Consider the following 22,453-nt stretch of genomic DNA (forward strand, 5'->3'; position numbering starts at 1 on the left):
AACATGCTGATTCCCTCTCCCTCCCTTTTTGGCTTCATGGTTGTAAACTGAATTTTTTTGAGGAAATTGATGTAACCTTTAACCTTTGGGGGCCCTGAAATTGCATCTCCCTTTTGGGGGAAGGGTCTTCTTGAGCCTCAAACACCTTTCCCAGACAACACCCATCCCCAGGTAAGTGGTCTCATTCAATTGGAGATCTTGACCAGGGGCATAATCAGAGGCACGTCCTGTAAAATTGGAGATTAGTCCCTGGAACTGCTCCCTGTTTGGGGGTCCTGGGCAAGCCCCCCAAAATCTTCAGAAGTATAAATAAAAGGCCACTCTGAACCCCAAATCTTTGCTAAGTCCTAATCAGGAAGGCCCACTGATGGCGATATTTTCTTCTCGGTGCAAACTCTCTGCAAAACTATCCTGCAGGATTCTTTGTTCACTAGAAAGCTATGTTCTTAGTGGAAATAAATTCCCTCTTGTCAACAGACTTTGGGTTTGGGAATTCTTTAGCAAAGTATCTGAGGGATCAGGCTTTCTGTTTTTCTTCTGGGTGAATCTGGGGGAGGGAAGATTAGGGGAAGTGCAGCTGTCAAGGCCATTAGAGGAACAATCTCCTGGTCTCCAGCTCCTTGGGCTCCTCAGGGGCTAAAGGGTTTCCCCTTGCCTCAAAAGAAGCTCCCAGGTGATGTCCCTTTGCATGTATACCTGCCAGATTCCTCGGGGTCAGAAGGTTCTCCAGAATCTCTCTGGCTAGAGTATGGAGGATCAGCTCTTTACCCTCCCTGTTTACAAACACTCTTTCTTCCAAATTGTTCCAAATCCATGCACCACCCCAGGCGCATTTGGAACCTATCTATCTATCTATCTACCTATCTATCTATCTATCATCTTCCCATCCTGGTCCGTCAATAACTTCAATTCTTGGTTTAAGGCATACAATTCACAAGTTGGAGCTGACTGGTGGGCAGGCAGACTGCCCTTGGCAACAGTGGAATTTTCTTCTTCATCCACAATAGCAAATCCACTTTTCCTTTTCCCATCTACCACTCTAGGAGAGCCATCTGGAAACCAATTTACTCCCCCAGATGTTGGAGATTCTTGTAAATCTTCTCTTACTCTGGTTTGAAAACCAATCAACTCTAAGCCCCAGTGTCCCTCTCCAGGGGATTGTCTTGATGCAGAGGAGGCTGGGTGAAGGTTATGATCTTGGGTGATTGTTAGATCCTCCTTTTCTGATAGTATTGCCTCATATTTCAATGTCCTGGAGTCTCTGAGCCACCTCCCAGCCTCTGATTTACTTACATCCTTTCCTGCTGTGGAACACTTTCTATGAAACTGCCTCCCAAGGGGAACTTCCTACTTTCTTCCACCAGTGGGCCGTAGCAGCTCCCGCTTGTGTTCAGGGAGGCCATCCTTTGGCTGCAGTAGCTAAACATTTGGAAAGGAACTCCATTGGTCTTCTCTGCCCCCTCTCATTTGAGCAAGGACTCCCAGGGTCACCCCTCCCTCAACACTGACAAAGGGGTGTAAAGGTTTTCTGGGGCGGGGGCGCTGGTACAGGTGGTGAAGTTAACAAAGGCCTCCAACTTCTGCTTGCTCTCTTGATCCCACAGGATAGAATTGGACTTTCCTCCAGCAGGATTTGGGGCTTGAATCCAGCCATGTCCGACAATATCCTACGGACCCCGGGAATTTGCCCAGCTCTTTCTTTGTCTCAGGGTTGGGCCGATGCCATATTCCCTGCATTCTGGCAGGGTCCAGTCTCTTGCTGCCTTAACTGATCAAATGCCCTAAATGTTTCCCCTCACTCTTCACTAATTGTAGTTTCTCTTTTAATGTTCTAAACCCCAATCCTCCCAAGAAGTTTAATGGATCAATGGGACAACTCCTGCTGTGTTCCCTTGTATTCCCACTACTAATAGGGCAGCTACATCCTGCAGAACCCCAGGTCCAGCGAAGTTTTCAAGGATTCGACCAAACAAGTTTGGGGGCCCCGGTATAGCCTTGAGGTAAAATGCACCTCCTCAATTGCTGCTTCCTTCTCTGGATCTTCCCATCCAAAAGCAAAGAGGTTTACTCTTCTCCTCTGAAGGGCAGTTCCAGACTGCGTCCTTCAGGTCCAGTACACTGAACCACTCAGCAGAGCTGGGAATCTGGGCCAGAATGGTGAATGGGCCCGGAACCATAGTGTAGGATGGTTACACAATCTTGTTAATCTCCCTCAAGTCCTGAACTTACCTTCCCATCCACTTCCTGACAGGAAGTATGGAGAGAAAAGCAGGGTTCTGTCAGTCCATTTCTCAATTAGCCTTTTATCACAGGTTGGAAAGCTCTCCATCCATCCAAGGAAATTGGCTGTTGCCTGACCCTCACTGCCTCCCTAGTAGCTTTCCAGGAGAACTTTATCAGAACTATGTCTGCTCTGCCCGGATTATCAGGCCCTGCCCAAAGCTCAGAGTTTATTTTAGTCTGTTCCTCCTCATTCCTTAGTGCCATTCTACTGGGCTATATGCTGGGTCCCTGTGCAATCACCTAATTTCTAGTTTACTTATTAAATGTCTCCCCAGCAAGTTTGAGATGAGCAGAAATCTGCCCAATGTTTCCCTTTTTCCCATATAAATTTACAGGCCACGGTCACAGGTACCAGGAAATTTTCTCATGTAATCCCAGAAATCACCAGGGTCTCCTTAGGATTAACCCTCAGGCAAACAGGTCACTGAGGATCCTGATGCCCCACTGTCTGCTAAGACCACCACAGCTTCCTGGTGGGGCCCCACCCTTAAATTTCTCCAGGGTTCCAGGTGGGAGCCTTTCAAGAGCCCCTGACTCCCCTAATCTTCATCAAGCTCAACAAGGGAATATAGCTGCTATTCCATCCTCTGCTGGGGGCAGTCTTTTGTCCCTTTCGACACCCCCAGTGAATGAAACTGATTGGGTGAAGTTTTCTCAGTTTATGAGACTAGCCTAAGTCACAGGTCAGGGAAAGGCTGGCAAAAAATTGGAGAGTTGCAGAATGGAGCTGGTGAAGAGGGGGCTGGGAGACAAGGTGGGAACAGTAGGCAGGAGCCGGGGGCACAAGGTCTGAGGTGCCAAGCCAAGAAGCCTTAAATTGTAGAAGCAAGGGAGCTGTTCAAGGTGTTGGAGTTAGGGAGTGAAGGGTCAGGTCTGTGACTTAGGAAGGTCACTGGGCATCTGTGAGGAAGGAAAGGGGATGCCCCCATTTCTGGGAAGAGCCTAGAACAGGCTAGCCAGATCCCTCCTCAGAAAGCTGGTTCTGGGTCTGGGGTTCTTGGCATTGGGCAGCTCATAAGATACAGACTCCAGAATGGCCCTCAGGGCTGGGGTCCCCTTCCATCTCTGCAGTAATGAGAGCAGAGTAGGGGAAGGGGGTCGCCAGACAAACACTGTCTGTGCACAGATTTTCACTTAACTCCTGGGGCTTTAGAAGGGAGGTGCTGTCCAGCACAGCTCTGCAGGTGGAATCTTCCTAATATTAACATCCACATCCAGGAGCAGCAAAGAAGGAAAGGGCCATGATACCTGGCAGTTTATTAGTCAGGAAGAGAATTTCTTTCTCCTTAAGGGGCTTGGGTGACACAGAAGGTCAAGGAGAACATCTCACACAACCTGACAATGTGTTTGCAAGCAAAAATGCAGCCCAAGCAGATGAGGGGAGTAGCCTAGAGTCTCCAAATCACCACCAAAGCAGCTCTGAAAAGTCTTGGATGGTCCCCGAGACTGATGGGGGGGACAAAAAGCAGGCAAACCTCAGATCCCTTCCCCCAGAGAGAAGTAAACAAGACCTGGAGGAGCATCCAAAAGAGAAGAAACTCAAAGAATCAACAACCAGATGAAAGATGCTCCAAAATAAATGAGTGATGGGGGCAGCTAGGTGGCTCAGTGGATAGAGCACCAGCCCTGAAGTCAGGAGGTCTTGAGTTCATGTCTGGTCTCAGACACTTGACACTTACTATCTGTATGACTTTAGGCAAGTCACTCAACCCCAATTGCCTTAGCAAAATAAAATAAAATAAATGAATGATGGAAAAAACATAAGTGAACTCACATCCCCCACTCCCAAACTGGCAAGGATGACAACAAAAAAAGCAGTTGTGGTAATGTAAATTCTGTCCCCTTTAACCTTTGGGGGGCCCCTGATGTACCTCTTAGGGGGGAATCTCAAACTCTCCCAGCCTTTGGGAGGGGCCACACCCATTCATGATAAATAATCTCATTTAATTAGAGATCTTGGCCAAGGGCATAATCATTACCCTCTATTGAATTGGATATTAGTCCCTGAACTGCTCCTAGCTTGGGGGTACTGGGCAAATCCCTATAAGGTCCCAGAAGGGTAATAAAAGATAACTCTGAACCCCAAATCTTTGCTAAGTCCTAAGAGAATTTCCCCCATTGATGAAGATATTCCCTTCTCAGTGTAAACACACCCTCACCAAAATTCCTAATCTGAAAGGCACACTAAGAAAACTGTTTTCTTAGTAAGTTATCTGCTTAGTGTAAATAAATCCCCTTTTGACACAGCCTTCAGGTTTGTGAATTCTATCACCAAGGATCTGCAACATCGACCAGAGGGAATCTCTTGCCCTCAATTCTCGCACCTCATCATTTGGTGGCCTGATACAGGAATCCCCTAGATTTTGACCAAGGTAAAGCCTTTTCTGGTTGTCTACTCTATAGCTAGGAAGACCCAAATTTTGGGAAAATCTAGGTTGTGGAGCTCCATGCTGGAGCGCTTCTCTCTCTGTCTCTCTCTGTCTCTCTCTCTGTGTCTCTCTCTCTCAGGAAAGCCTGAAATGGGAATTCCTCTTTTCTGACAAAAAGTCACCATAAGCAGGCAAGTTTTGTCATCTCTCTGTCCTTCTCTAGGGTCGCCTAAGAGAAGGAGGAGGCACTATGGAATCAAGGAAATCTAAGGCTTGTGGCAAAATGGGATACCCCTCCTCTATTCCTAAGGATTCTCCTTTAGCAAGTCTCTTAAAAACGAACAAATTCGACTTAAAAAATCTCAAAACTAAAAAGCTTAAATTAAAACAGCACTGCAGGATGCTGCTTAAAATTACTAAAGGGAAATCAAACTCTCTCCTTTTGCTCCTCTGGGACCCCTATGCAGTTCTTATCAGGAGGCTTCTGAATCCCTTCCAGAAGAGGACCTTATGTCCGACAATATTTCTTTAACCCTCAACTGAACCAGATCCTGAGACTTCCCAGCCCCCACTCCTCAATTCCTCTGATACAGGACTGGGACCCCTTTTTCTCCTCCTCAGGATACTGGTTTTTATCCTCTGCCCCCTGGAAGAAGCAGCAGACTCTCAGTGAGAGACACTCAGAGCAGAGGTGCCTCCTTCAATGTCCAATCTCTCCCAGACTCTCCCAGGAAATGACAAACCATTCCCGAGTCTTTGCTAAGAAAACCCCAAACAGGGACTCTGAGCATCCGCCATGACTGAAGTGACTGACCAACAATCAGGGAGCCACATCCCCTGGTCATTGCCCTGGTCCAATGGTTCCAACTCACAGCTCACCAGAGTCCCAGGAGTCAGGGTGCCCCAGGGCAGAAAGGAAAGTCCCATGCTGCATGAGGAGACTTTGATGGCTGCTCCTGTGGAGGGATGTGATTGATGCTGCCAATGGGGAGAGATTCAGGAGGAGGGTTTTATCCCCAAAGTGAAAGACACATCTCCACTTCCATGGAGTCTGGGCAGAAGGAGGAAGGAAGAGAAGACTCTAATTCTGTAGGGGAACCCCCAAAGCAAGGCAGGAGTAGCCCTTGGCAACTAGAAGTTTACATCTACAGGAAAGTCCCAAATGAGAGAGAGACAGAGTCTGAGAGTGAGAGAGACAGGGAAAGAAACAGAAAGGAGAGACAGAGAGACAGAGACAGAGACAGAGAGTCAGGGACAATTTGTCTCACCCAAACCTATTTTAACATGTGGTGTGAGGGGCTGTTCTAAGCCAATTGCTGCCAGAAGGCTATCTAGTTGCCTGACAATCTTTATCCAAGAATGAATTCTGGATTTCTTCAGGTTTATTGATCACTCTGCCAGTCATGGCTTCTGTAAATTGTGTTGGGTGGAGGAGAGGATGGATGGGAGGAAGAAGGAAAAGGATGGGAAGGGGACAGGCTACAGTCCTGCCCATTCTCTTCCAAACCCAAGGAACTCCATCTAAAACTGCCTAACAAAAGTGGAATGAATAAGAATGAAATGGGATAACACACAATCTGCTCCAGGAAAACCTTTAATCCTTCTCTGGAAACTAGTTACATCACCTGTAACAGACACCTGGTGGAAAGAGGATAGGGCTAGGGGCACTGACCTGTGCTAGTGCAGCCTAGAAGGAGACAGGGCTGGGAGGGCAGTCAGGATCCCTGAGTTCAAACGCAGTTTTAGACTTTGGCTAGCTCAGGGACACTGGGCAAGTCCCTTAACTTTGGCTTGCTTCAGTGCCCTCGTTTGTAAAATGTGCAGAAGAAGGGCAGCAATCTCTCTGGTTTTCTGAGAGGATTAAAGGGAACAAAATTTGTAAAATGCCTGTAAAATGAGATATGCTGATTCCCTCTCCCTCCCTCCCTCTCTCATGGTGATGTAAACTAAAATTTTTGGGGGAAATTGATGTAAATTGTGTCCCCTTTAACCTTTGGGGGGCCCTGAAATGGAATCCCCCTTTTGGGGAAGGGTCTTCCTGAGCCTCAAACACCTTTCCCAGACAACACCCTTCCCCAGTTAAGTGGTCTCATTCAATTGGAGATCTTGACCAAGGGCATAATCACCACCTTCTATAGAATGGAAATTAGCCCCTGGAACTGCTCTCTGCTTGGGGGTCCTGGGCAAGCCCCCCCCAAAGCTTCAGAAGGATAAATAAAAGGCCACTGTGAACCCTGAATCTTTGCTAAGTCTTAATCAGGAAGGCCCACTGATGGCAATATTTTCTTCTCATTGCAAACTCTCTGCAAAACTATCCTGCAGGATTCTTTGCTCACTAGAAAGCTGTGTTCTTAGTAGAAATAAATTCCTTCTTGCCAACAGACTTTGGTTTGGGAATTCTTTAGCAACGGATCTGAGGGTCCAGGCTTTCTGTTTTTCCTTCTGAGTGAAACTGGGGGAGGGAAGATTAGGGGAAGTGCAGCTGTCAAGGTCATTTAGAGGAACAATCTCCCAGTCTCCAGCTCTCTTTGATACTCTAAACCCCAATTTTCCCAAGAAGTTTAATGGATCAATGGTACAACTACTGGTTTATCTCCAGAAACTGCCGATCGCTCTCTGGTCTAGAGGAGAGACTTCTTCCTCTAGAGAGCCACCTCAAGTCTGGCCTAGACAAGACTCTCTATCTCTCAAGTGCCGCCCTCTTTTATCCTCCCAGAGAATGAGATAATGCAAGGGCTTCTGGGAAAAATTACTTCAATCAATGAACTTGCTCCTCCTAAGCATGCAAGCTCCTCCCCAGGAATTCAAAGGGGTTGAACTCCTAGTAAAGACCAGAACTAGAGAATTGTTAAATACCAACTTAGCACTTAGTAAGAACCTAATATCTCATTAGCACTTAGTAAGAACCTAACATCTCTCCCTTTCTTTTGATTTAGAACATAGGGTGGTCATGACCTGGAAACATAAATCCATCAATATGGGAGGCATTACACATAATTACATAGATTACATAAACACATAGTAACATAGTAACATAATACATGCTAGAAGTATGTAACAAATAACATGATCAAATAATCATAAATTGAGAATTTATACGTGTCCATAAGTCCATTGCCCATTAGTCTCATCTTGTGTTAGGAAATCCAATGATTCTTGCTGGTTTTAAAGTTCTTTAACAGTCTTCTTATTAGCCATGCTCTTTCAGTGTCAGATGTTTCTTAGATTTTCTCCTTTGTTTTGAGGTCTTTCTCTTTTTCTGTCTCTCTCTGATGGACAAGGTGAATACGACTCATTGGCACCCATCTGATTCCTTCTCCATCTGAAGAAATACAAGCAAACCCTCTCCCCCAGGCAGTTAACCTATCTAATTTCCTTCTATTTACCGCTTTCTAAATCTCTTCTCATCACCTGACAATTACATTGGAGTTGTTTGCACTGGACACAGCCCTGTTGGTTTAAAAGGCTTGTATTCTCCCCAAGTGTAATCCATTTTTGTAATCTGATTGCCTTTTGGCTGACTGATCAGGTAATCCCTTTCTTCCATGTGATTGCTTTTCAGCTGATAGATCACATCAGAGTCCCGACCTTCTAAAGGCTCTTTGGGTGTAACCTCAGCTGCCACCATGCCCCAAGTCTTTTTTGCCTGGGGCCCTAGACCTGGGCCCCTCATCCCATTTCCCTGAATTAGTCTATACTCTGATGCCCAATGGAGTCCTTTGTTGCATTTTGGACATGGGGTTTTAGATCTTCTTTCACCCTGTCTTCTCACTCTATCTCCATATTTACATCGAGTTCTTAGATGTCCAATTTTTCCACATTGGAAACATTGACGAATTTCTCTAGAAGTTGCTTGCCAGGAGGGACCCTGTCTTTCCATGTTCATCATAGTCCGGGTGTAAAAAGCATTTGTTCCCACTGTGGCACATCGTCTTATAATCTCCTCTAAAGGAGCATCTTTGTCTAATCCCCATATAATTCTTTTGTAAATCTCATTGGCATTTTCCTTAGACAGATGTCTGGTCCTTATTTCTGTAGCTGCATTTTCTCCAATAGTTCTTTTGACAGTAGTTTGCAAACATCCCACAAAATCCACAAAAGGTTCATTAGGACCTTGCTCTATTTTAGTGAAAGCCTCTCCCCGATCTTTCTGTCCAGGGAGGACACCCCAAGCTTTTATTGCAGCCTTAGCAATTTGTTCATATATTGTCATGGTATAATTAATCTGTTCTGAATTCTCTCCATACCAACCTTCACCAGCTAAGTGCTCAAAAGTGAATTGTGTGTTAACTCCTATTTCCAAATTGCATCTGACTTGGATTTTACATAATTCATGAAACTCCGTAAGCCATAACAAATTTTGTCCAGGTTCTAGACATGTCCTTGCATGGATTTCCAATCATTCGGGGTTAGGACTTCATAAGACAAACCATCTAGTAACATTTTAACATAAGCTGATGTAACCCCATAAAGGGTACAATCTTTTTTCAAATCTTTAATTTTATTCAAATCTAAAGGTGCATATCTTCTCCTTTTTTGACCTACAGAGTCACAGGATATGCATGTATAAAATCACTTATATCCTGTCCTTCTCTCTTAGCTTTAACCAATGCTTTTTCTAATCTTGTTATAGGCTTAGGCTGCTTCACAGGTGATTCTGTTTGTGTTTCTGCCTCTTCCCCGCCTCCTTCTTGCTCCACCTCTGAAGGGTTAATTGAGGGAGGAGATGGGAAATGCTCCTGTTGCTCAGAATTGTACTTAACTTCATTGCTATCTGATTCATCCTTTTCACCTAGTTTAGTTGACCCCTCCCTATTTTACTCCTTCTCTTCCTTTAGAATAACAATTTTTAAAGCCATTTGGATTAAATTATAGGTATGAAGTGTATCCTTGGAAATTGACTTTGGTTTGGAATTGTAGTGTTCACACAATTGCTTTCCTACTAATTCCCATTCATCTAGATCCAATTCTTCTTCTAGAGAAAAACAAGGACATATGACCTGCACAGTTTTTAAAAGTTCAGTAATCTCCTCCAAAATTATAATCAATCCTTGGTTTTTCATAACCTTGATAATGCTCTCCAAACATTTTCCTTGAACAGAAGGCATTTACCCCATTTCACTATGGTTTAGCCCTTAACAAGTTAAGTTACTTATTTGTCTATTAGAACATTCACTTAATCTTTAAAAAAGTTTCCTTGTTACTCACGGTTATTTCTGTGTCAGAAAGTCTTTTCCACTGGAATATGAATCAGAGGTTTTTCCACTGGAATCAGGATCGTGTCTGTCCCTGTTCGGGCGCCAAATTGCGATGGTCCGGTCTAGCTCCTCTGAAGGGCTCAGAATAAGTCCTTGTCAGGATAAGCAAAAGTCCTTGCCCCACGTTGTGGATGCCAATATGTAACATGGTGTTGACTCCAGAAACTGCCGATCCCTCTCTGGTCTAGAGGAAAGACTTCTTCCTTTAGAGAGCCACCTCAAGTCTGGCCTAGACAAGGCTCTATCTCTTGAGTGCCACCCTCTTTTATCCTCCCAGAGAATGGGCGTGGGATAATGCAAGGGCTTCTGGGAAAAAAATTACTTCAACCAATGAACTTGCTCCTCCTAAGCATGCAAGCTCTCCCTAGGAATTCAAAGGGGTTGAACTCCTAGTAAAGACCAGAACTAGAGAATTGTTAAGTACCAACTTAGCACTTAGTAAAAACCTAATATCTCATTAGCACTTAGTAAGAACCTAACACTGCAGCACCCAAGTTCCTATTACTAGAGGGAAGTCTCCCGTACAGTTTTCCAGGATTTGACCAAGAAATTTCGATTTCCCATCCACTTCTGGACAGGAAGTATAGGGCGAAATGCAGGGTTCTGTTAGTCCATTTTTCAATTAGCCTTTTATCACAGATTGGAAAGCTCTCCATCCTTCCAGGGAAATTGGGTGTTGCTGACCCTCACTGCCTCCCTAAGAGCTTTCAAGAAGATCTTTATGGGAACTATGCTCTGCCCAGATGATCAGGCCCTGCCCAAGAGTTTATTTTAGTCTGTTCCTCCTCATTCCTTAGTGCCATTCTACTGGGCTATATGCTGGGTCCCTGTGGAATCAACCCAATTTCTAGTTTACTTATTAAATGTCTCCCCAGCAAGTTTGAGATGAGCAGAAATCTGTCCAATGTTTCCCTTTTTCCCATATAAATTTTACAGGCCATGGTCACAGGTACCAGGAAATTTTCTCATGTAACCCCAGAAACCACCAAGTTCTCCTTAGACAATTTAACCCTTTAGGCAAACAGGTCATTGAGGATCCTGATGCCCCAGTGTCCACTAAGAACTATTGGGAGTGATCCTGGGCTAATCTTTCACTCAGTAGAGGGTGAGACCATACCTCTGGTCAGATCTCCAAATGAATGAGACCACTTCACTGCCCTGAAGGGTGGGTCTCTGTCAGGAGGGTTTTAGAGTTCATCCCTGTCACCTCTATCTGTCTGTCTCTGCCTATCTCTCTCTTTTTCTCTCCATCCATCTCTCTGTCTCTCTCTCTCTCCCTGTGTCTCTGTCTTTTTCACTTTCTCTTTCTCCTCTTTGGGATTTATATTCATTCATTCATTTGTTTGTTTATTTATTTGTGTCCCCCCCCCCCCCCCCGCCTATTTTAATGTGTGGTGAGGAGCTGGTTTTAAGCCAATTGCTGCCAGAAGTCTATCTAGTTTCCTGGCAATCTTTATCAGAGAAGGAATTCTGGATTTCCTCAGGTTTGTTGCTGACTCTGCCACTGGTTGCTTCTGAATATTGTGCTGGGTGGGGGAGAGAGGGAGGAAGAGGGAGGGGATGGGAAAGGGACAGGCTGCAGTCCTGCCACTCTCTCACAAACCTCAAAGAACCTGCCTAAAATCCCTTAACAAAAGTGTAAAGAGTTGTGATAAAATGGGATAAAACATAATCCACCTCATGTAAACCTTTAATCCTTCTCTGGAAATCAGTGACATCGACTGTTGGAAAGAGTTCAGGGCACTGACTTGTGCTAGGGGGAACCTCAGTGAAGGAAAGGACAATCAGGAATTCAAATACAGCCTCAGACTTTGGCTACCTGTGGGACACTGGGCAAGTCCTTTCACTTCTGCCTGCCTCAGTGTCCTCATCTGCAAAATGGGCAGGAAAGGAGCAGCTATCTCCCTGGGTTGTTGAGAGGATTCCAGGAGATACAATTTGTAAAGTGCCTGGGAAAGAGGAAGCCACAGAGAGGTGCCGATTCCCTCTCCCTTCCTCTTTGCCTTTAGGGTTCCCTGTGCTGTGCACCCTTAGGAGCTGGCTCTCAGAAGGAACAGTCTCTGATTGAAGACTCCCCCTGCCCCAGATCTGCTCCCCCAGGGGCTAAGGGCCCTCCTGGCCCTGACTTTTCAGACTGTTCTCACCCCATGTTCCATGTTCTAAGGCCCCTCGGTTCCCCCATATTCTCTGTTCTCTTCAGTTTATAGAGTGTCCCGCGTGTGCTGGCACAGTCACTGCCATGGGTCGGCTTTCATTTTATTCTGGGGCTGGAGGGGGAGCAGTCGGTGGAGAGAAGAGACAGAAATCAGACACAAAGAGGGAAACTGAGGAGGGAGAGGGCGCTGAGAGCTCTGGGCTTGGGGAAAGCTTCCCCACCATGGCTCTGAGAGGGGACAACGAGGAGGGGGGGCTTCAGGGCCATTTTGTGCAAATGGGGGCCGGGGAAGGAGAGGGGAGGTCAGGGAAAGGCTGGCAAAAAATTGGAGGCTGCAGAAGGGCGCTGGTGAAGGGGGGGAGCTTGGAACAGCGGGCAGGAGCCGGGGCCACAAGGCCTGAGGGGCCAGGCTAGAAGCCTGAACTTGCAGAAGCTAGGGAGCCACTGAAGGTGCTGGAGCCAGGGAGAGACAGGGTCAGGTGAGTGGGCAGCTGTGAGGAAGCGCAGGGGATGCGCCTTTCCCGGGAAGAGCCTAGCACAGGCTCGCAAGCCCCCTGCGAAGGCCGGCCCCGGTGCGGGGATCTTGGCACTGGGCAGCGCATGAGCCCCGACTCCAGAACGGCGAGGGAGGAGGGAGCCTCGGGATGTAGCTGCCCCAGGGGCCGGAGTCGGGGGGGGGGGGGGGGGGAGGAGAGAATTTTCGGGAAGGCAGTGGGGGAAGGAGCAGGGGGAGGAGAGGACGCGGGGGGGGGGGGGTTGTGGGCGCACGGAATCCGGTGTGGGGTTTGCACTGACCTGTGGGGGACCTGGGGGCGGAGCCGGGCGAGGCCTGGGGCGGGGCCTGGGGCGGGGCCGGGCGCGGTTCGGGCTTATTAAACTGAGCACAGACCCTGGGCCCGCCACCTGCTCCCCTTCCAGCCTGTGGGCCGCGATCTGTGGAGAGTACGCCTGGCACTGTCCGGGAGGGCCCGGGAGCTGGGGGATGGGTTCGGGGGGAGGGGCTGCAGGGGGCTCGGGGCCTGACCTCGCTCTCTCCTTCTCTCCTAGTGCCTCCCTACACCATCACCTACTTCGATGTCCGAGGTAATGCGGGCCTGGGCCGGGAGGGGGCGGGGCAGGGGTCGCTGCAGAGGAGCCCCTCCCCGAGGGACGCGGGAGGGAACCGTGGAAGCCCCCTCCCCGGGCTGGGCCTGGGCCCCGGAGGGGAGGTCCCAGGAGGCGGCTGCCGGGGTCCCCGCGGGGCTGCCGGCCAGGGGCTGACCCCCCCGCCCCCCAGGCCGGTGCGAGCCCATCCGGATGCTCCTGGCGGACCAGGGCCAGACCTGGAGGAAGGAAGTTCTGAACCAACGCCTGTGCCAGGCGGGGGAAGTGAAGAGCAGCTGTGTGAGTGCCGGGCGGGGGCCGGGGGGGGGGGCGGCAGCGGGGGCCGCGCGCTCAGCCCCCGCCGCTCTCTGCCCGCAGGACGCCGGCAGGTACCTCAAGCTCACGGACGAAGACTTCAGCGTTTACCAGAGCAGCGCCATCCTGAGATACCTGGGCCGCCAGCTTGGTAGGCACGGGAGCCTTCCGCCCAGCCTCCTCCCAGCCTCCTCCTAGCCTCCGCCCAGCCTCCTCCCAGCCTCCTCCCAGCCTCCTCCCTGCCTCCGCCCAGCCTCCGCCCAGCCTCCTCCCAGCCTCCTTCCTCCCTGCCTCCGCCCAGCCTCCTCCCTGCCTCCTCCCTGCCTCCTCCCTGCCTCCGCCCAGCCTCCTCCCTGCCTCCGCCCAGCCTCCGCCCAGCCTCCTCCCAGCCTCCTCCCTGCCTCCGCCCAGCCTCCGCCCAGCCTCCTCCCAGCCTCTTCCCTGCCTCCGCCCAGCCTCCTCCCAGCCTCTTCCCTGCCTCCGCCCAGCCTCCGCCCAGCCTCTTCCCTGCCTCCGCCCAGCCTCCTCCCTGCCTCCGCCCAGCCTCCGCCCAGCCTCCTCCCTGCCTCCGCCCAGCCTCCTCCCTGCCTCCTCCCTGCCTCCCCCCAGCCTCCTCCCTGCCTCCTCCCTGCCTCTGCCAGCCGCCTGGCCAAGCCTGCTCTCCCCGCACTCCCCCCTCCGCTCTCCCCCCCAAGTCCCCCACTGACACGAGGGGAACATGGGCTCCCAGGGGGCCGAGATGGCTGGAAGGAGGCGGGAGGAGGGGCTTCCCCGAGGCTGCGACATGGGAGCTGGAGCCTGGGGGAGGGGGCTGAGCAGGGCCCCGGGGTGGGGGATGGGTGGGAAGGACCCTTTTCCACCTCGCCCCCTGCTCAGGGCTGTACGGGAAGGATGACCGGGAAGCTACACTCTTGGATGTCACCAATGAGGACGTGGAGGACTTGAGGCGCAAGTACCTGAACTTCATCTACTTCCACTACGTGAGTGACAGGGGGGGGGGCCGGGCAGAGAGCCCGCCCAGGCTCAGGGGCCCCTGGTTCCAGCCCAAGCTGCCTCCGGTGGTCCTTGTTGCTCCCTGGGGCCCCCAGGCCCTGGGCGGGTGTGGGAGAGCCTTCTCCTGCCTGTCCCATTTGGTTGCGGCCCCTGGGACTTAGCGTCCTTGACAAGGGTTTTCTCCAGTTCTTCCTCCCAGCAGCTTTAGGAGGTGGGCGCCCCTGTGGGCTCCATTCTACAGTGGGGTAAACTGAGGCTGGGGGAATCTGTGAGGCAGCAGCCAGACTCAGGTCTTCTCCCTCCCTCCTTGCATGGCCTGTGGAGGAGGCGCAGATCTGCAGGGAGGGCAGGGGTGCCTGGGCACTCAGGAAGGGGGGAATCTGGGAAGTGAGAAGCAGGGCATGGGCTGGGGCTCCCACTTGTTCCCCTGCGCCCTCGTTTCCTAAGGGAGCTGGGGGGCCTTGGTTGTGCAGGATCATGGCAAGGAGGAGTATTTGAAGGACCTGGTTAAAGAGCTGAAGCTTTTTGAAGACTTGCTGAGCAAGAACCAAGGAGGCAAAGCCTTCATTGTGGGGGACCAGGTGAGGCTCTGGGGGAGCAGGGGGGTCTCTGGGGGCACAGAGCCCCGGAGCAACAGGTGGGCCCTCGAGGGGCAGGTGGGGCTCTGGGAGGGACCCTTGGGATCTAGCTGTCAGACCTGGGACAGCCCAGAGCCCAGACTGTTGCCCCCAGAACAGGGCTGCCCTCCCTCCCCGCTCCCCTTGGCTGACCTGGCCTGGGGCCCCCTCTCCCTGGCAGATCTCTTTTGTGGATTACAACCTGCTGGACCTGCTGCTGGTCCACAAGACTCTGGCCCCCGGCTGCCTGGACGCCTTCCCCTTCCTCTTTGCTTATGTGGCCCGGCTCTCCTCCCGACCCAAGCTCAATGTCTACCTGACCTCCCCCCAGCACACTGATCTCCCCATCAACTGCAATGGCAAACAGTGAGGGCTCCCCCATGTCCTTTGCTCTAATAAAGGCTTTCCAGCAATCACTTCCTGCTGTCCTCACTGACTTGGGAGGGGAAGGGACAGGGGCTCCGGAGGGGCCTGTGTGTCCTGAGCGTGAACCCCAAACCATCCACTTGCCCTCTTTCTGGGGACTGTTATTTAAATTCTTGTTTCTTATTATTCCCTTCTATCTTGCTCCCTTATTGAGGCGCGATTTAATGGTGAAATTAGGGGCCCAATTTTCTCTTCTCTGACCCCGCAACACTCCAAAGTCCCCAACACGAATGGGGAGTTTCTCATAGGGCAGGACCTCAGAGCGATTATTGAAGCAGCCACAGAAAGGCTCTCCACCCTAGATCTTTTGTCTACCCTTGCAGAAAGACTCCCTGTTTCTCTTTGCCTTTGAAGGGGACTTCCCCACCTACTACCTTGGACAGCTCTGCCCCAAGGTTTCCAGGATAGCTCCCACACATGCCTGCACTGGCTAAAGAGTTAAGGGAACCGGAGCTGCCGGGCAGCAGTCTCAGCCAGGACATGGATGACATTTTACTCTGTAGTCCCAGCAGAGAGGAGTCCCTAAATGCAGCCACAAAGACCCCAAATTTTCTAGCCTTCAGGGGCTACCCAAAGCCCACATTGCCGGCCAGTCTGGCCAATGTTTGGGCCACAATGTCACCCCCACTTCTCGCTCTCTAACCGAGGAGAGGAAAGAGACCATTTTAGACCCTGCCTCACAGGAGCAGCTCCCCACTTTCCTGGGCACGGCTGGCTTCTACAGGATCTGGAGTCCCAGTTTGGGGATTACTGCCAAGCCCCTCTAGGAGTCTATTCAAGGCTCTGATAATCTTCCCCTTGAATGGGGACCTGATCTTGCCAAAGCTTGTAAAACCTTGAAAGCCAAACTCACCTTTGCCCTGGCTCTGCCCAACTTAGAGAAGCCTTTCACTCTGTAAGAGGATGAAAGTCCCTGAGGGTCTTAACTCAGGCTCTGGGACCTGACCCCTAACCTTACTTCTCAAACAAGCTGGACTTGGTTTCTCTAGAATGGCCCTCCTGCCTCAGAGCAGAGCCTGCTCTGGCCCTTCTAATTGAAGAGGGCTCAAAACTCACCTTGGGACGGCCATTGGAGGTTTTAACCCGTCAGAGCATTTTAGGAGCCAAAGGGCACCAGGGACTGCTGGTGGGAGTCCCGCCAGGTATCAGGCTCTCCTACCTGACCTGACTCTCTGGGAATGTCACTCTTGACCCTGTGGCCCTGCTCCCTGACTCCACCCAATAGGGAGAAATTATCCATAATTGTGAGGAAGGTTTAGAGTTTGTCTGCTGCAGCCCACCTGACTTCAGGGACCGTCCTCTTCACAAATCAGATGGTGAATGGCTTACAGATGGGTCGAACTTTCTTGAAAATGGGTAAAGAAAGAAAGGTTATTCTGGGGTGACCCTCAGGAGTGCTCTTGAGGCTAAGCCACTCCCCCCCCCCCATTTCTGCCCAGAAAATGGAACCCATTGCCATGACTAGATCTTTGGAACTGAGGAAGGGAATGAGAGTGAACAGCTGTACTGACTCCAAATATGCTTTCCATATTTTGCGTGCTTACAGCGCTATGGGAAGAATGGGGACTTTTGGTAGCAAAGAACTCTCCTATTAACATGCAGGAGAAATTCTACAGCTACTACAGGCTGTCCATAAACCCAGGGAAATTTCAGTCATATTTCGTAAAGGACACGAAGGGAAATTCACTTCAAGCTAAGGGAAATAGGGCTGCAGATCTAGCTGCTGGGATAGCTGTCTGTTCACCCCTGGTTTTGATCCCCTAGCTCTCTGATTCTTATACTCCCCTTATAGCTCATCAGAACAAACACCCTGTTATGCCACAGTTCTCTTTTATTGTCCTGACTCAGTTTCCCTTATTTTCCTGACTCAGTGTTTTTAAATTGTTCTGCCTCAGTTTCCTTAAGACTGGTATAACTCAGAGATTATAAATTGTCAGTGTGTAAACTCAAAAAGGGGGAATCCAGACTTTCTGTCTCTAGCCACTTTTTTACCTCCCCTTAGGAAGAATTTATGGTCCTCCCACCTGTCAGAACCAGATTAATGTTCCTGCCTGGAGAATCCTGCTCACCAGAGTTTGGACTCCACCCCCTGCCTTTGTTTAGCTACTGGGTATAAATATGTCTTAGAGACCTCACATTCTCTGCTGGGTGCTGGATTCTTGGAGACCATAGTCTCCTTCAGCCCTGGGACCAAACCATGGATTCATTTGGTTGCAGTAAATCTCTCCCTTTCCAAAAAAGGGAAATAAAATATTAAAAACTCTCTAATCTCTATCTTGCCTCAGTTTTCCCAACCCTTAAGCCAACTTTTAGCTGTTAAACCTCCCCCTCTCCTGAAGCCTGTTCGGAGAAGGGGCACAGACCCAGGAGTGATTGGTTTCAAGTCCTAGTTGACACCTTTACTAATGGGGCAGAAGTTTCTCCCTGGAGGACTGAGAAGGCTCAGGAAGGATCAAGGTTCTTGCTAAAAGAGATATAAACCTGCCTAGCTCCTTGCAAAGCTACAAAGAGTCCAGGTTTACATGGCAGGTATTTCAGGTGCTCCTGTGAGCACTCTGGGGAAAGAAGAGTGAAATGGTCCGTGTCCTTCTTTCTCTCACTATAATCCCCTTCCTCCTTTCTCACCATGAGAACTTTGCTCCTAGCATTATTTCTACCAGCTTTTCTAGATGTCATTCTATGGCCCTGATTATTCATAATCTTGAGGATGTTATTTCTTCAATGAAGCAAAGCAGGCTTACAGATCAGCTGCCCATGATGCTGATTGTTTGTCCCTGACCATGGCAACTTGAATTCCCCAACTCCTGACTCCTTCATTCACTCATGTAGCTCCCAGGCAAGTAGATTCTGGAAAGGGCCTGCACATGTGCTCCCTGCAGGGGGTTCAAACAGCTTTCTGTTTTGTTAACACCTGTACTAACTGGGTAAAAACTGTCCCTTGTAAGGCTCTAAGGTTTTTGCTGGGAGAGATCATACTCACTGAAAGGCACATGTTCTACCCACTGCACCTACTCCTACTGTCCCTAATAACCTCCATATTAACTACACTTTTGTTTATTCTTTTTCTTTTACTCATATTTACTCCTTATATTTTTAATCTACTTGCGAGAGTTGCTTCTTCCAGACTGAATCATGAATTTCCAACCACATGGTCAACGTGAAATCACCTGAGACCTGATTCTGACATTCCGCACCGGATGCTGCTGCCGCCTACAACTCACTCATCTCCCCTCTTCAGGCTGGACCTCATTGAGAAGGGCCAGCTCTACGCCCCTTGCCAGCTTGAAGCATCTACTGAAGATGAGACCTTCGTCCCTTTGCCCAGATACATTTGGGGGACTGCTGGAGGGGGAGTGATGTAAACTGAGATCTTTTGTGGGGATGTGGAGAACAGGAACTCTGGAGAAGTGTACTTGAAACAGGGGTAGTTACAGCGAGGTGCTAACTCAGTGGAATTGATGAAATTATGTTTCTCTAGTATGCATATACTTAATGCTTAGTGTGGTGATGTCATGGTTCTCTAGTTCCCATATATACTTAGTGCTCAGTGTAATGATGTCATGGTTCTGTAGTTCCCATAAATACTCAGTACTCAGCATGGTGATGTCTTAGTTCTCTAGTTCCCATACACACTTAGTGCTCAGCCTGGTAACAAGGAAGGGGTAAGTGGGATTTTGCTTCAGGTGCCAACATGGTAGGGAGCAGCAGGAGGGATTTTTCCTGGTCCTCTTTACAGCTTCAACCCTCTGAAGCCAGAGTCCCCAAAGGGTGGGAGGGGAAGGGAATTGCTAGGAGAGGGAAAGAAGGAACAGAATTGGACTGATAGTGGTGGGAGAAGAAAGATCCAAATTTGGCTTTGTGCCAGAGCCCAGCTGTGTTCCTTCCTTTGCTCCAACTTAGGTGGCCACAGGTCCTGAGACTTTGAGCTCGGAGGCTGCCCCTGAGCCTTGGCCCCTGGGTATGGTCCCCTTCATCCTCACAGACTCCTCCACAGCAGCATCCCAGACTCTCCACAGCCTCACTTCCTTCCCTGCCCCACATCCATTCATTTGGCCAATCTTTCCTTCTCTCTTCCATCTCTACGGATGGCTCTCAAAACTCTTCCCATCAGCTTTCTAAGTCCTTCCTTAAATGCCCAAAATTAAAGCAAGAAACTAGGCAAAGGAGGTTTTAATTCAAGGAGGGAAATGAGTTATTACTGATCTGAGACAAAAGCCCATTGTGGCCCTGGGGGCCCCACCTTATTCAAAAGAAGGAGGATGGGTCAGAGGGGAAAGTGAAGAGATGGACAATGGTATATTCCTCCTTAGAGTTAATTCAGGAGCCAAAAGAAGCTCGGTGGGGAAAAAAGCCTCTGGGTCAAAATCAGAGGAGGAAACAAAAGGGATTGTGCCAGTGGAAGCTACTGCAGCCCACTGGGCCAGAAAGAGAGAAGAGATGATGAGTTTAGGAAACAGATTATAAACCTGGTAGAGACACATAATGAATGTAGTAGTGATGGGGGACTATCCGGATGTCTGCTAGAGCTCTCTCAATCTCTGTCTCTGTCTTTTTGACTCCCTCTCTCTCCCTGTCTCCCTTTCTCTGTCTGTCTCTTTTTCTCTTTTCCCCTGTCTCTCCCTCTCTCTTTCCCGTTTTCTCCCTCTTCTTCATCTCCACCCCACTCCAGATAAAAGAAGAGGAGTAAATAATGCCCTTACTCTCCTCAATGATTATTTCATCACCCAAAAAGTGAAGGAAAAAATCAGAATCTGCAAACTGTAGGCCAGTGACCTTGACCTTGGTTCCTAGAGTAAGATTTTCCCAGTTATGATTGCCAGTGTCTTTGCAAGTTCCTGGAGAGGAGATTTGCTGATCTCAGTACTTGCTTATCTTCAGGGTTCTTCTTTTCTTTCAGCAAACTTTTAGGGGTGTGTGCCTCCCACGTGGCAAGCATTTTTTTAAAAAGAAAGAAAATAAAGTTTTATATAATATTTAAAAAAAAAAAAAAAAAAAAAAAAAAGAAAGCTTAGTTGGGGGCAGATAGGTGGTGCAGTAGATAGAGCAGCAGCCTGAAGCCAGAAGGACCTAAGTTCAAATCTGGTCTCAGACACTTAACACTTCCTAGCTGTGGGACCCTGGACAGGTCACTTATCCCCAATCCCCTGAGGGAAAAAAGAGCTTAGTTGATGTCTCAGGATATAAATATTTAGATGGATGGATGGATGAATGAATGGGTGGATAGATATGTAGAAGGATGGATGGATGGATGAATACATAGATATATAGATGGATGAATTGCTGACAGAGATAGATAAATAGGTGGATATTGATAGGCAAACAGAGAGAGGTGAAATCCGTAGGGAATAGTCTTTCATCTGGTGTACAAGTCAATTCTGAATCTACATGTCTGTCTATCTATACATCTACCTCTGTCTGTCCATGTCCATGTCGCGCTCTCTCTCTCTCTCTCTCTCTCTCTCTCTCTCTCTCTCTCTCTCTCTCTCTCTCTCTCTCTCTCTCTCTCTTTCTCTCTCTCTCTCTCTCTCTCTCTCTCTCTCTCTCTCTCTCTCTCTCTCTCGATAGAGAGACAAGGTCACTTTCTCTATTCTGGAGGTATTTTAGCCTGTGGTGACTGGTTTTAAGACAATTGCTGCCAGAAGCCTGTCTAGTTTCTGGACAATCTTTATCAGAGAAGGAATTCTGGATTTCCTCAGGTTTGTTGCTGACTCTGCCACTGGTTGCTTCTGAAGATTGTGCTGGGTGGGGAAGAGAGGGAGGAAGAGGGAGGGGATGGGAAAGGGACAGGCTGCAGTCCTGCCACTCTCCCACAAACCTCAAAGAACCTGCCTAAAACCTCTTAACAAAAGTGGAATGAATATGGATAAAATGGGATAAAACACAATCCACCTCATGTAAACCTTTAATCCTTCTCTGGAAATCAGTGACATCAACTGTTGGAAAGAGTTCAGGGCACTGACTTGTGCTAGGGGGAACCTCAGTGAAGGAAAGGGCAATCAGGAATTCAAATACAGCCTCAGACTTTGGCTACCTGTGGGACACTGGGCAAGTCCTTTAACTTCTGCCTGCCTCAGTGTCCTTATCTGCAAAATGGGCAGGAAAGGAGCAGCTATCTCCCTGGGTTGTTGAGAGGATTCAAGGAGATAGAATTTGTAAAGTGCCTGGGAAAGAGGAAGCCACAGAGAGGTGCCGATTCCCTCTCCCTTCCTCTTTGCCTTTAGGGTTCCCTGTGCTGTGCACCCTTAGGAGCTGGCTCTCAGAAGGAACAGTCTCTGATTGAAGACTCCCCCTGCCCCAGATCTGCTCCCCCAGGGGCTAAAGGCCCTCCTGGCCCTGACTTTTCAGGTTCAAAGACTGTTCTCATGTTGATGTTCTATGTTCTTAGGGCCTTTCTTCTCTTGACCTTTCCTGACCTAACATTGCTCCCAGGCCTGACTGTCCATGTTCCACGTTCTAAGGTCTCTGTCTTCCCCATATTCTCTATTCTATTCAGTTTATCCAGTGTCCCCCATGTGCTGGGACAGTCACTACCATGGGTCAGCTTTCATTTTATTCTGGGGGGTGGAGGGGGAGCAGTTGGTGGAGAGAAGAGAGAGAAATCAGACTCAAAGAGGGAAATTGAGGAGGGAGAGGGCACTGAGAGCTCTGGGCTTGGGGAAAGCTTCCCCACCATGGCTCTGAGAGGGGGCAACGAGGAGGGGGGAGGCTTCAGGGCCCAGGGATATTTTTAAAAAATTAATTTTATAATTAATAATTTTTTGACAGTACATATGCATGAGTAGTTTTTTTTTTTTACGACATTATCCCTTGTATTCATTTTTCAAAATTTTCCCCTCCCTCCTTTTACTCCCTCCCCTAAATGACAGGCAATCCCACACATATTAAATGTGTTACAGTATAACCTAGATACAATATTTGTGTGTAAATCCAATTTTCTTGTTGCACAGTAAGAAT

At 49.1% G+C, this 22,453-nt stretch overlaps 1 protein-coding gene across 1 annotated transcript; it reads left to right on the forward strand.

Annotated features, from left to right (window-relative positions):
• The first annotated feature begins 12,919 nt into the window (after positions 1-12,919).
• LOC141546185 (glutathione S-transferase P-like) lies at positions 12,920-15,477 on the forward strand. The gene is made up of 7 exons (XM_074273817.1): positions 12,920-13,007; positions 13,113-13,148; positions 13,342-13,448; positions 13,527-13,614; positions 14,340-14,443; positions 14,930-15,037; positions 15,255-15,477. Coding segments are annotated over exons 1-7 (633 nt in total). The 5' UTR covers positions 12,920-13,006; the 3' UTR covers positions 15,444-15,477.
• The last annotated feature ends 6,976 nt before the right edge of the window (positions 15,478-22,453 follow it).

The sequence above is a fragment of the Sminthopsis crassicaudata genome, chromosome 6 (assembly GCF_048593235.1).
Source record: "Sminthopsis crassicaudata isolate SCR6 chromosome 6, ASM4859323v1, whole genome shotgun sequence".
NCBI classification, from domain to species: domain Eukaryota; kingdom Metazoa; phylum Chordata; class Mammalia; order Dasyuromorphia; family Dasyuridae; genus Sminthopsis; species Sminthopsis crassicaudata.

Excerpts from the sequence above, each read along its gene's own strand:
- LOC141546185 (XM_074273817.1), top strand. Across the intron at positions 13,615-14,339 it reads ATACCTGGGCCGCCAGCTTG|GGCTGTACGGGAAGGATGAC; the intron begins GTAGGCACGGGA and ends CCCCCTGCTCAG. Across the intron at positions 15,038-15,254 it reads CCTTCATTGTGGGGGACCAG|ATCTCTTTTGTGGATTACAA; the intron begins GTGAGGCTCTGG and ends TCTCCCTGGCAG.